Consider the following 12,550-nt stretch of genomic DNA (forward strand, 5'->3'; position numbering starts at 1 on the left):
AGCTATATGCATAAAATTAGCTAAATGCCTTTTNAAAAAAAAAAAAAAAAAAAAAAAAAAAAAAAAAAAAAAAAGTGAATTAAATTTAAACATATTATTTTTAATAATACAAAATAGAAAAATGCTTCAAAAAGGAATTTGGCAACCCTAAACCCTTTCCATCATTCTCTCTCTCACGTGCTCCACCTTCTCCTCCTTCCTCTCGCCGGCTGCTCCTCCCTTTTAGTAGCTCTGTTCTGTCTTCCGACAGTGCCGCCGCAGCCTCCCTCCTAGCGGATTTTCTCTGATTTTCTACTCTCTTCTTGTTGCTGCTATTCTCCCAGTCTTCATGTGCGTCTTTTTTCTCGATTGAACTATTCGGATTAAGACGTATGCTGCATTTTTATTTCTGACATATGTCTGTCAATTGGGCTTTCATCATCTCTATATCTTTTGCTAATAATTAACTTATTCTTTGCTTGTGTTTCGTGAGCACAGAGTGAGATGGATAGACGGACGAAGAAGCGCGACAAAAGGCTTCGCGAGAGTAACACCGAACCTGCCGTTGCAAAGGGTTTGTTTTTTTCTTGCTACCTTGTATACTATATGCTTACTTTCTCATTACTTCTTCAGTTATCTTCGAACGGACTAGAACAAACGTTGAAGAATATCTGCTTCTGGACTCCATTAATATCTTGAACTCCTAATTGTGTCTTCCTTCCTTCGGCACAGCATGTTTTTGTTTATTGGTTTTTAGTCCTTACCCCTATGGGTGATGGGGTTACCTATTTAATCCTCATGCTCTGTTTTCATCCATGTCCACTTTCGTTCATTCCTTTATTTTCTAGAATCGAAGGGGTTTAATATTATTGGTCATCTCGTATCGTTACTGAATTTCATTTCTTTTGTTTTTTCAGGCAGTATCGCCACTGAAGTTGACGAAGAAAAGAAGCGGAAAAGGTCATCGAAGAGGAGACTTCAACAAACGTCTTCCGATGAGACCGATCAACTCAATGTTAAGGCAGTAAATGCTTTAGAAGCACGTAACGGTATGTCAACTTCCTAAGTTCAGTACCGCAACCCTTTAGGTCCTTGTGAAAATAAATTATTTTGTTGTTAATTGGTATATTCTATCTACGTCCTCTGATAGCATGCGTTAACTTTCTTTTTTATTGTTGCTATGAAGCTTTTGCTTTCTTTGGTCTCATCTTAAACAAGGGTGGTTTGAGGCTTGTTGCTTTGGATATGCATGGGGTATTGCCAGTTGAGTTGGTTAAGCCATTGTTTTCTTGTTTAATATCTTGATGATTAGGCGAGTTTGGTGAGGGATTTCAATTTGCCAGTTGAGTTGGTTAAGCCATTGTTTACTTTTTTCAATAAAAGCTTGGTTTCATGTCAACAAAAAAATCTCTCCTTTCCTAGTGGGGGTGTGTCGATGATGATGGTGGGAGGGTTTTCAATTATGTGAAAGTTGTTCTCGGTAAAGTTGGTCCTAAGAGTCTGGAACAGGAATAGTGATGTGTTTGAGGGTTGTAAGTAAAAAAAAAAAAACAGGAGCTGTTATCAGTGGGAGTCAAGGTAAATCAATAGGTGTTTCACATAGAGTGGGGAACAAATCAGTTAAGGGGGAAATATTGTCTTCTGTACTTTTCTTGTACACTTTGCCCCTTTGTGGAAGACTGAAAGCCTTAAAATGGTGCCAAGTTTAGACAAGGATAGGGGAAGTCTAGGGGCCCTTTTTCATACTGGAAGAGATTAGGAAGATGGTTGTGGTTGTGAGTGACTTGGTGAAGGTAGAGTTGGATGATGTGTTTCAGCGAGTTAGATGAGAGAGGTATCTTGTACTATAATAATCCAAGGTTTCATTGAGAAATATAATTTGTACAAGAGACTAAAAAACAAACAAACAGCATCTAACAAACTACAGAAAGCAATCCCAATCCAAAAGAATAACACCTAAATAATAGAATGCAAATAGGTTGATAAAGGACAGTATGATTAATATATTTGAAGTATTACAGCTCTACTAATATTAGCATAGTCTCAGGGATATTGTTAGATGTGATGTCTTTTTGTTGTGGGTGTTGGTTGCTCCATTTTTTTAAATTATTAGATAGCTCTTATTCTTTCAAACTGGAATCTGTTTCTTAGATAGTGTTTGGACTCCTGTTGTGGGGCTGTTTTTTTTTTCCCCCCTTGTATATTGCTTCATTATGGTCAATGAAAGTTTGATTTGTCATTNTTTAAAAAAAAAAAAAAAAAAGAAGAAGAAAACTGATCCAGAAGTTGTCGTATTTGATCTTTGGGGTCTAGCAGTTTGTTTTGTGTACTAGTGCTTCTGAGGGTGCCCGAGACAATTGTTGTGCCAAGGAACATTGCTTAGCACACCTTCAAAACTAGAGGATGCTTTGGTGTGTTCATTCTTGTTCCCTTATGAAGCATTGGCATGAGATGAATAATATAATTTTTTGAGTGATCAGACTGGGTTAAGTTCTATTTGTCTCTTTGGGTTTACGTGACCAAGGAGTTGTGTAATTAATATGTCTTCTTTTAGAATTCTACCAACTATCCTTTCATTATTTTCTTTCTGTACTTCTTTGTCCCTGTCATGAAATTTATTAACTTGTTTATCTTCGTCCTGCAATTTAAGGCATAAGTGTAGTCAAGGAAGATTCGGATCAATTTGATGTGGAGGGAGAAGATGCTGAAAAGCCCAGGAAAACTGGTACTTAAACTGCCTCAACCTTTTTTGCAGCTGTCAGTCAATGTTACTGTTGCTGTGTGTGCTACCTTGGGAGTCTTTAGACATAACTGGTAGTTTTATTTGTAGATGAAGTAAAGAAAGAAAGGAAAAATAAAAAGAACCGCAAATCCTCAAACAATTGTGAAAACTCATTAGATAATGGAAGAGCTACGCAGCCGGAAGCTTATCGGCCCCTGGAGGACAGTGGTGCATTCTTGAAAGGTATTAAAAATAGGGATGGAGTTTAAGTGATATATTTTACTACTAGAATATCTCTTGAACTGATGTACTAACAGAAAAGTTTCTTGTAGGCAAGGCCAAAAAATCTTCCAAAAAGAAAAGAAATGATTCAAGTTCTCTGGATCCCAAGAAGTCGATAGAATCAAGTGATGATGTTAATGAAAATGATGTCTATCAAGTTTCTGTTGGAGATGAAGACACTTCAAAAGGGATGAAAAGTAAGAATTATGGGCATAATGTCATTTTATCTCAATGCTGCCCAATCTTCCCGCTTATTGTCAGAATTATTTTTTATTATTAGTGCCTCGGTTGTAATAACCCGCCCTTCCCTCTCCTGATGGCTGTGAAATAAACCTTTCAAGTTCTCTTTGACTTTTTCTTAATCATTTGCTGAAGCATTGGCCTGCTTTGCGAGTTTAGAGGGAGATTACTGTATCATTCACATTTTAATAAAATATTCTGTTGGGTCTTTTAAATTTCACATTGAGAACATTTTGGGCTGCAGAATGGATCAAAGAATATTATGAAAGTAGACCGGGATTGAAGGTACTGCAACAACGTATAGATGATTATATAACTGCACATGAGGCACGCCTAGAACAGGTAATGAATGTTTCCTTGAGCAATGACTCTACCTAAACCGTACATCCTTGTTTATCATGGCAAGTTCTGCCTCTTAAACTGATTTCATGAATTTTGAGTGTGATTTGGAGCTATATATCCCTTTAGGATGAAGAACACCAAAATACTTTTAAGATGCTGAAGATACTTGAGCATTGATTATGTCATCTAATAACAGTCATGCATCAGATGTGCATATTTAGCCGTGTATTGAGCTGTTTCACTTTGTTGTCACACAGGAAAAGGAAGAAAGGGAGGCTCAAGCAGCTGAAGGGGGATGGACAGTTGTTGTACATCAGAAAGGGAGAAAAAAGACCACGGATGCTGAAAGTGGGGTTACTGTGGGTTCGGTAGCGCAAAATGCTGTAGAGGATAAAATTTCCAAAAAGAAGCGGAAAGAAGTTGGGCTGGATTTCTATCGGTTCCAAAGAAGAGAAGCACAGAGGAATGGTATGGACAGTTATACTCCTAAAATCATAATAGATTTTATTCACACTTTCATATTTCAGCATTCCTTGGGATTTTTATATTTCGTGGTACTGGAGAAAGTAGTCCCAAGCAACTATTGGAATGGAGATTGTGTGTGCAGTGTCATTGCCTAATGTCTCATTCATTTTAACCTTTTTTTTTTTTTTTTTTAATCTGTTGTGCTATGTGTTCGCCATTGTTTTCCTTGAGCTTTCTGTATTCAGTTGGGGCCATATCAATGGTTGGTCTGCATGCTTGGGGCCATATCAGTGGTTGGTCTGCATGCATGCAAATTTTATTGGTTCAAAATTAAATGTTTTCTTCTTGGATTTTGTTTTACTCAACTCTAGTATTTTCCTTCTAGGAGGGTTATTTCTTTTGGGAATGTGCTAACACATAGCTGCTAACTTGGGGTGCGATAAACACTGGATATTCTATTCTAATTTCATTCGTCAATTTCTCATACAAGTGGATTGTTACAAGTGAAAGAAACATAAGATTTGACTTCGCTTAATATCTTATTTGTTGCAGAGATTCTGATGTTACAAAGTAAATTTGAGCAAGACAAGAAACGGATACAGCAATTGAGAGCTGCTAGAAAATTCCGCCCTTATTGAAGTTTTTGACCTACAACCACAAGGGCATGGCGGCTGGAGACTAGATTTTTTTCTTTTTTCCTTTTTTCCTTTTTTCCCTTCTTACCTCATATTTGTCAATTCAATTATAAACCATGGCGAATGATTTCAGGTGGCTAGGNTTTTTTTTTTTTTTTTTTTTTTTTTTTTTTTTTTTTTTTTTTTTGTAACACTTGACCTTTCTATTTTTTGAAATGTAACATTAGTCTTTGCGTTTCATATTTAATGGACATCTTCCCAAGCAATTTGCATTTAAATCAAGCCGAGTGTATGCAATCTCTTTAACTAAATGTGATTTGGTTGTCTACCTACCAATATAAATTGATTATAAATAGAATTTTAAAGTCGCATTAGTGAAGGTTTTCTAATTACATTCAATTAAAATTTTACAGGCTAGCTCATAAACTAACGAAAGTGTGCTGTAAGAAACATCGCCTAAAATCAATATATTCCCAAGCCAATTAAAAGTCGTGTTATATTTAGCTAGATGAGCTGTGGGGGGAAGCACTAAAAATCAATATTTAGGGTTTAGGGTTTAGGAGGATGAGCGGTGGGGGAAGCACTAAAAATCAATATTTAAGATTTAGGATTTAGGGAGACGTAGTTTTAGCATCTTATGAGCATGTTAATCCAAAGTATAACAGTTCAGGCTTACTGCTAGCAGATATGACCCAAGTATAACAGTCTATCCTCACCGCTAGCAAATATTGTCTTTTTTTTTACTTTCCCCCAAAAATTTTAAAACGCATTTGCTAGGGAGAAATTTCTATTCTTGTAAAGAATGTTTCGTTCTCCTCTCCGCCGATGTGAGATCTCACAATCCACCCCACTTCGGGGCCAGTGTCCTTGCTGACACATCACCTTGTGTCCACCCCCTTCGGAGCTCAACTTCCTCGCTTGAATATCACCCAGTGTCTGACTCTTATGCCATTTATAACAACTCAAGCCCACCACTAACAGATATTGTCTTCTTTGCACTGTCTTTTTCAGGTGTTTAAAATGCAGTCTCTTAAGAAGAGATTTTCACTCTTATAAAAAATGTTTCGTTCTACTCCTCAAACGACATGGGAAACGACATGGGATCTCAAAAGGTTTATGAAAATTAAATCCGTGCGGCTTTAGAAAGCCTAAATTAGTTCTTTTTAACAAAAAGGGACTATGCTTAAGAACCTAAATGTGCTCCGTTGATTGAAAATTACTCACGGCAGGCTTCCAATAAAAAGCTTTAGTTGATAGGATGTGCCAAGTGTTCTCGGCCCACAATCCATGCCTCAAGTCTCAATTTGCATATAATTTGTCTCTCATCTCAAGCCTAATGATACATCGAGAGGTCTTCTTGGGGCCTATAATTTAATGATACTTCACGTACTAAACAAAAATCTAAATACACTTCCCAGAATTTTTTTAAGCATGTAACAGAAACCTAAAACCAACTAACAGCTGCTGTTCTGATGCTTGATGATAAATATATCACCGTCCAAACAAATTCACAATCTTCTGCTGACCAAACCGTGATTTGAATTCAACTTGTTGCTCCGGACTAATCATCAACATCCAGAGAGTTTTATGAGCTGCTGTGCTGAAGGGGCTGTGAGGGACAGCTATCCTCGTTAGCTGGTGTCGTGTTCAGAATCTTCCTAAGAGACCGATATTGCAACCGAACATTTTCTCCAGTCCCAATGATTTTTAGTAAATACCTGAAGGTTAAGGAAGAAAATTATAACTACAATGTCTGATGAGACAACGAACTATGTAGTCCTATAGAAGAACATGAACTATCACTTTGTAATATGACGTACTAACCAGCCATTCAGACACTGGGATGTGATGACCGCTTCTTTCCCAACAAATTTTTCTGGTGTTCTCCTATTTCCCTAAGATATACCAGAACGCTTCTCAAATTCTGAACTTCATCAAGTAGTTAAAAAGAAAAAAGTCAGAATATGATAGAAAATTGTTCACCTTTATTAGGACCTTTTCATTTACTGCAAAGGGATATTGAACTCCTCGATGGATTCCATCATCGATGGCAATATCACCGTTTTCCTGAAGATGATTGTATTAGGTCTTTATAAACTAGAAAAATTACAACATTAAGCAATGTCTTGCATCTGAAATCTTGAACATAGCGCATAAAGATTATTTAGAATACCAAATAGCCAGGAGCTCAAGGAATTCTTTTCTTTTCAAGTTGCAACATACATAATTTAGGTTGCAATTGAGAACTCAAACAATTGATTTATGATACCTTGTCGTAGACTGAACCAATCGTTTCACTCAAGTTTTTCAGATGGTCAAAATGTTGACATCTTCGATCAAATTACACATCAGTAATCAAGTTCTTGCTAACTGTATGAAAGCCTACAATACTAAAAGGCATCTGCTACCAAGCTAAAATTCATATAATATCAGATCGATTATATCATGGTTTCCTTTTACAAATCATTAGGATCAGTTTTAGGATAAAAATCAAACAGCCGTATAACATTTTTTCAAGCCATGTTATCTCAACTTACAGTTATATAAAATGACGTGCGTACTTTAAACCTACTCCTCGACAGGCATGATGAAACATGATTTCCAAAATGTATAAGCTGTTTACATATATACGATTAGACAGGAAAGATAGAAACACCGAGTCTTTTATGGCTTAGAAGTTTCCTCCCCCAATTTTTACATTTGTAACTATGTTTTTAAGTCCAATTTCCCGGATGGCACTTCAGAATTAGATAAACATCTTGCATGGATGATTCTTTCGGTCAAAGCCAATTCTATTATTTGAGGTCACAATTTCCAATTTCCAACTTCCCACCAGTATTATTGATGTTCTTCACAAAAAAAGATAATAATAATAATAAATAAATAAATTACCCTGTTTAATCTTCTCATTGGATCCATCTGGTCGCCCATTTCCTTCCGACGCTTCCTCAATGCTGCATTGTGGAATAGCCTCCTGTCATCTTCTTGCTTCACAGCTGAAGCTGCGGCTCTAAGTGCTGCAGATGGAATTACACTTCTATAACATGAACTTTTTTAAAAAGGANGCCACTTCAGTCGTACAAATTCAAATGAAAAGAAACTAACACAAATTGAAATAAGAAGAAAAAGAAGAAAAAGAAGAAGGCGTAGTTGATGGATTAATTGATATTAAGGGAAACCACAAAAACAGAAAATAGTACTTTATTCTCATTTATGTTTTATAGTCCTTAACATACTTGATACTTTTATTCTTATAACCAGAACTCCCAAATCTCACTGTTCACCAGCTTCGACACTTTGACTACTATATGACTCTTATACCTATTTATGACTTTTTAGATATGTGATTAAACATAATGTTTTACTCGGAAGAAGAGCAAAGACAAATGTTAAGAGTTATTTGTATTTTCCATTCCCCCTTCTAAGTTTCTTATATTTTCAATTCTGTTACGAAGAAAATTTAATTATTTTGGTTAAGAATTTTGGTAAAATAAATAAGTAATTTATTATTCCAAGTGTCACCTTTTTCTTTTCTTTCATATGTTCCAATAGTTTATGAAACATTTTAAGTTTAACTAATATCTGACGTTTTTGAAAGAACCAATGCATTCTTGATACTGTTATAATTTTAAAATAAATTACTGATAAACAATTAAACGCCTTTTTTTTTCTTTTTCCTTCCTCCACAAACATCATTCGATGAAGTTTTCAAATGCTCTGTTTTCTTCACTTTTATTGTTCTCAGCAACTCACTTTGAATCATTACCAAGACAGATTTTCTTATGGGTTAAAATGATCTCAGAAAATTTCACACCAACCATCTGGTCAAATCCAAGTTTGAATCAATGGGGTCAAGAGAACTTCAAAAAAGTTGAAAAATAATACCTATGAAGCAGAAACATTTTGTGTTCTATTAGACGTGTCTCAAACACTGCCTTATACCTCTTAATTTGTTCAACACGAAGTTACAGTGTTACAATTTCAATAAAAGGAAGACAATTAGACAACATAACAAAACAATTACAGATATTTTCTAACACACAAATTTAATTATATATGCATTTTTATACGAACACTGAATTATTTATTTGATCTTGATTATTTGTTTGGTAGAGTTCTTTTAAGGGATTCCAAATCATGAAAAGTAAATGATTTCACCAATTTCACTCACATATATAAAGGAAGCTATGAAATATTACAAAAGGAGAAACACTATACAAGAAATCAAAGTTAAGAGAGAGAGAGAGAGAGAGAGGGGGGAGGGTTCATGACACAAAGTTCACAAGTATGATGTTAACGAACCTATATTAGGAATCAGAGACCCAGCATCAATTTCCGAGTTGCATAATGTGCATCTTGACTGTCAAAGCAAACAAAAGTTCAAGTTACCATTTGTACTTATTGGTACCTTGACATTAGAAATTCATAAAACGATATCAAATAAAAAATTCATAATCCCATCTGGATTTTTTTTTTAAAACAAGAAACAACTATTCATTGATGTATTGGAAATGAGGAGAAGTTCAATGGTACAAGTTCCCGATGAAAACGAAAAAATAAATACAAAAAGTAAGCCTAAAAATACAAGAGGATAAAACAATGAAAAACAACTAGCGAAACAAACAAAAATACAGCAAATAATCTGCAAGAAAGAGCTCCCACTCTGGCTAAAAATGCAGAAACTCTTATGGAGGAAAGTAAAACAAAGACACAAAGGCTTTAAATTCAGAAAAGCAGCTCAAGAAAATGAAGGCAAGAAATGATATTAGACTAGTAGAACAGTAAATCTCAATAAGAGATGAAATTTTTTTAGTAACCAAGAGGGTGGACTCCACTTGGAACCTTCTCTAACCTGGTCATCCACAAACTTTAGAGAAGGTACAACATCTTCTGAAAAAAGGAGCGCTAAGGATTGTTCAAGATTATCATTCTCACAATGGATTTCTTGATCAGTTTTTTTATTCCTCAATGCTTACACTGATTAATGATTCAACACTAGAGTCAACAAATTGTGAAAAATATGATGGAACATCTGAAAATTTGGAGGAAAGTCATGCACCTTTTTTCAGAATTAAGTCTGAACCTAGAATGGAGAATGACAAATGAACAAAATTATGAGAAGGCTTATGCAACGTTTGCTACAAAGACTCCAATTCCAAAGGGAAGCTGACTGAATCAGAGGAACCACAAGGTGTAGGCAAACATCTTCAACAAAATATACGTTAGTCTTTAAAATTTCTAAACCTGTTTTTTCAAGACTTATCCTATCAGATCATAGAACATCATCTTGAGTTACCAAATGAAAATCAGTTGGTTGCAACTAATGATACAATAGGATCTGACTGCCAAAGCATCAAAAATTTAACTGCCTTAATAAAATTGAAAGGGTTTGGAACCATGAAAATTGAATTGTCAGATGATTTTTTCTTGTATAAAATTTCGAATAAGTAACAATAAAATGGTCTTTAATAACATTGATCGTTGGGTGTTCACTTCCATTATTTAAATCCAAATCACTTCCATCAAAAGTTGGTCCAATAAAATTAGGAGAAATAACACCTTATGAAAATGGCAATTTATTTTGTTTGTGCAAGAAACCGACATGTAATGTTTTGTATCTCACAAAATTATTGTTGCTCAGAAAGATCATTCAAAATATCGATCTTATCATGCACTGAAGGGACTTTAAACTATGAACTCTTGTCATCAAATCATCTTTGTTTGAGAAAGTGAACCCTTCATCTTCCATTACCTGATTAAATCTCCTTACAACCACCAAATTCAAAAATTCTTCAATAGATAAAACATCACGATTAAAGTTTCTCATGCTAGGACAGTCTGTTGCAACAATGTCACCAAAACAGAGGGAAAATTTTCTAATATTACCACCCTTAACTTCAATATCTGCTCGGATGAAGCCACAAATATTTTCCTCTACTTTTATTAGGGTGATTAATTGCTTGGGAGGAAATGTTTACCAAATTACAAAAGTGTTGTCCTATTGCCTCAAAGAAAGAACATTTCCAATACGGAAAAGATAAAATCTTTAAGGAGATCCATCCTCCGTAGCTCTTTACAAACTCCAGGAGGGTGTGTTTCTTGTCGGACCAATGCTCAATTTTCAAATGAAGATTGCCCATAAGCCTCCACTTATCATTGAAACTTACTCTCAAATCGAAGCCTTGTTAGACATGAATGGATTTAATAAAATTCTAGAGAGGAAATAATCTTCTAAGGTGATTTCCTCACCCAATAGGAATATCTTCTCTTTTTTTCCCCAAAAAGAAACAAAGTCACGCACATGTATTTTCATGTAGGTTTTTCCCATTTGAGTGCCCAGCCAAATCGTTTTCCTTCCTGTTTACTTCACCTTGGAAATTTAAAATCTCTAAGAAAGTTCAATTTTTTGCTTGGCTTATTGTTCGCAGAGAGATTAACATCATTGACTTCATTCCATGGTGAATTCTATTATCTCAAAGCCTCTGTGGTGTGTTCAGAGTAATTTTGTTTGAGAATTTGTTTCATGTGCACAGTGAATTTTTTGGTTTGTAATAGGGCTTATCAGTCGATGATGACAGTGGTGCTCCATCCCCCTTCCTGAGATAAAGTTTTTTTTCTTTTTCTTTTTTCCTTTTTGGATATTCCACGGAGCACTTAACTTAAAAAAAGATAAATTTTAGGGGTTAGAAATTTGTGGGTGGAGGCGTGGGTCTTGGCTTACATCGATGCCTCTCCTTGAATGCCTTACCACCGAGAAGTCTTTGTAATTATCCTTTGTTTCTAATTTTTCTGATTCAACAATAGTTCAAGGTGGAAATTCAACCATTTGACCTTTTGGTTGAAAATATATTACCTTAACCAGCTGAGCATGCTCAAGTTAATTCATTTGGTAACCTTTCACGGTAATTTCCCTTTATGTTTTTTGCTATTGTTTTACATTGGCTCCCTTCTACAGCGAGCATCATCAAAATCTCGCCCATACTTTCGTCCCTTCATCTTAAACTGAAATTTTGGTTTCTCACTAAAAAAATTGCAAAAAAAAAGAAAAAAAATATATATATATATATATATATACACACACACACACACAACAAAATAGCAAGCAGCGAATAAAACTAAAAGCGAAAGGATACCAAATGGGCTCTCCTAAATTTTAGATATTCTTCATTTAACTCACAGTAGCAAAGGGAATAAATATTGATAAGGCATGCTTTTTAAATCTGTGGAAAGTGAGAAAGATCAAACACATATCCCGAAGATATAAACAATAGCGGAAATACCATAAGAAAAGAGGATAAATTAGGAGAAGAATGCCCGTACCGTCTCAATGACCCTCCTCAGCATAAGACCACCAAATGAATGTCCACACGAAACAAACATTGCATCCTCAAGGAATGCACCACTGGGAGTAGAGAAAAAGAGAAAATGGAGAAACATCAAAACATGAAGTTCTCCCAACATTGGTCAATACGAAATTTTTATGGAACCATGCACAACTTCACGTAATTCTGAATTTGATTATATGAAAGTAGCCACAACGAGAAGTCCTAACTTCCACACAGATAGTTACAATATAAAAACAATAAATTAGAGACAAAGTGGATGCGAAAGTTAGATCTGATATTTTTTTCAAGTGGTATCACCATGTTTTTTTTTTTCCTATGTGAGATCTCAACTTTCTTTTTCTCCTTAATAAAAAACAATAAAATATATACAAATTATATACCAAGATTCTCCTCTCTCTCTCTCTCTCCCCCCCTTTTTGGGGGTAATCTACATTTGGTTGGGAAGAATCCTCTATACTATACTTTATTGTGATCTTCAATCTTTAGAAAGAAAAAAAAGAAGTCTAGTTTTCTAACCACCACCACCCCCCCCCCCCCCC

At 35.2% G+C, this 12,550-nt stretch overlaps 2 protein-coding genes across 3 annotated transcripts in view; one reads left to right on the forward strand and one right to left on the reverse strand.

Annotated features, from left to right (window-relative positions):
* Positions 1-140: 140 nt before the first annotated feature.
* On the forward strand, positions 141-4,809 carry LOC111810513 (uncharacterized protein DDB_G0283697). Of its 2 annotated transcripts, none has more exons than XM_023698278.1 (9): positions 141-369; positions 478-553; positions 897-1,028; positions 2,630-2,704; positions 2,810-2,944; positions 3,034-3,180; positions 3,468-3,565; positions 3,823-4,033; positions 4,583-4,809. In XM_023698278.1, the coding sequence occupies exons 2-9, from the start codon at positions 484-486 to the stop codon at positions 4,666-4,668; spliced, it is 954 nt and encodes a 317-aa protein (XP_023554046.1). In that variant the 5' UTR covers positions 141-369; positions 478-483; the 3' UTR covers positions 4,669-4,809. The 2 variants fall into 2 exon arrangements, with proteins under 2 accessions (XP_023554046.1, XP_023553366.1); XM_023697598.1 differs by having other exon boundaries at positions 141-330.
* Positions 4,810-5,874: 1,065 nt separating this feature from the next.
* Positions 5,875-12,550, reverse strand: part of LOC111776223 — an 11,096-nt gene continuing 4,420 nt past the window's right edge. Inside the window, exons 7-12 of the mRNA XM_023655971.1 lie at positions 11,986-12,067; positions 8,968-9,025; positions 7,558-7,682; positions 6,649-6,732; positions 6,490-6,560; positions 5,875-6,383 (exon numbers count right to left, since the gene is read on the reverse strand). Coding sequence (XP_023511739.1) covers positions 6,251-6,383; positions 6,490-6,560; positions 6,649-6,732; positions 7,558-7,682; positions 8,968-9,025; positions 11,986-12,067 — 553 coding nt within the window. The 3' untranslated portion in view covers positions 5,875-6,250. The remainder of the gene's footprint in view (positions 6,384-6,489; positions 6,561-6,648; positions 6,733-7,557; positions 7,683-8,967; positions 9,026-11,985; positions 12,068-12,550) is intronic.

Source organism: Cucurbita pepo, chromosome LG01 (assembly GCF_002806865.2).
Source record: "Cucurbita pepo subsp. pepo cultivar mu-cu-16 chromosome LG01, ASM280686v2, whole genome shotgun sequence".
NCBI classification, from domain to species: domain Eukaryota; kingdom Viridiplantae; phylum Streptophyta; class Magnoliopsida; order Cucurbitales; family Cucurbitaceae; genus Cucurbita; species Cucurbita pepo.

What these genes read in the sequence shown, in the direction of transcription:
- LOC111810513 (XM_023698278.1), top strand. Translation starts at nt 484, where the DNA reads ATGGATAGACGGACGAAGAAGCGCGACAAAAGGCTTCGCGAGAGTAAC. An exon ending in TGAAAAGCCCAGGAAAACTG is followed by an intron (nt 2,705 to 2,809) that starts GTACTTAAACTG and finishes TTTTATTTGTAG; the next exon opens with ATGAAGTAAAGAAAGAAAGG. An exon ending in CACTTCAAAAGGGATGAAAA is followed by an intron (nt 3,181 to 3,467) that starts GTAAGAATTATG and finishes TTTGGGCTGCAG; the next exon opens with AATGGATCAAAGAATATTAT.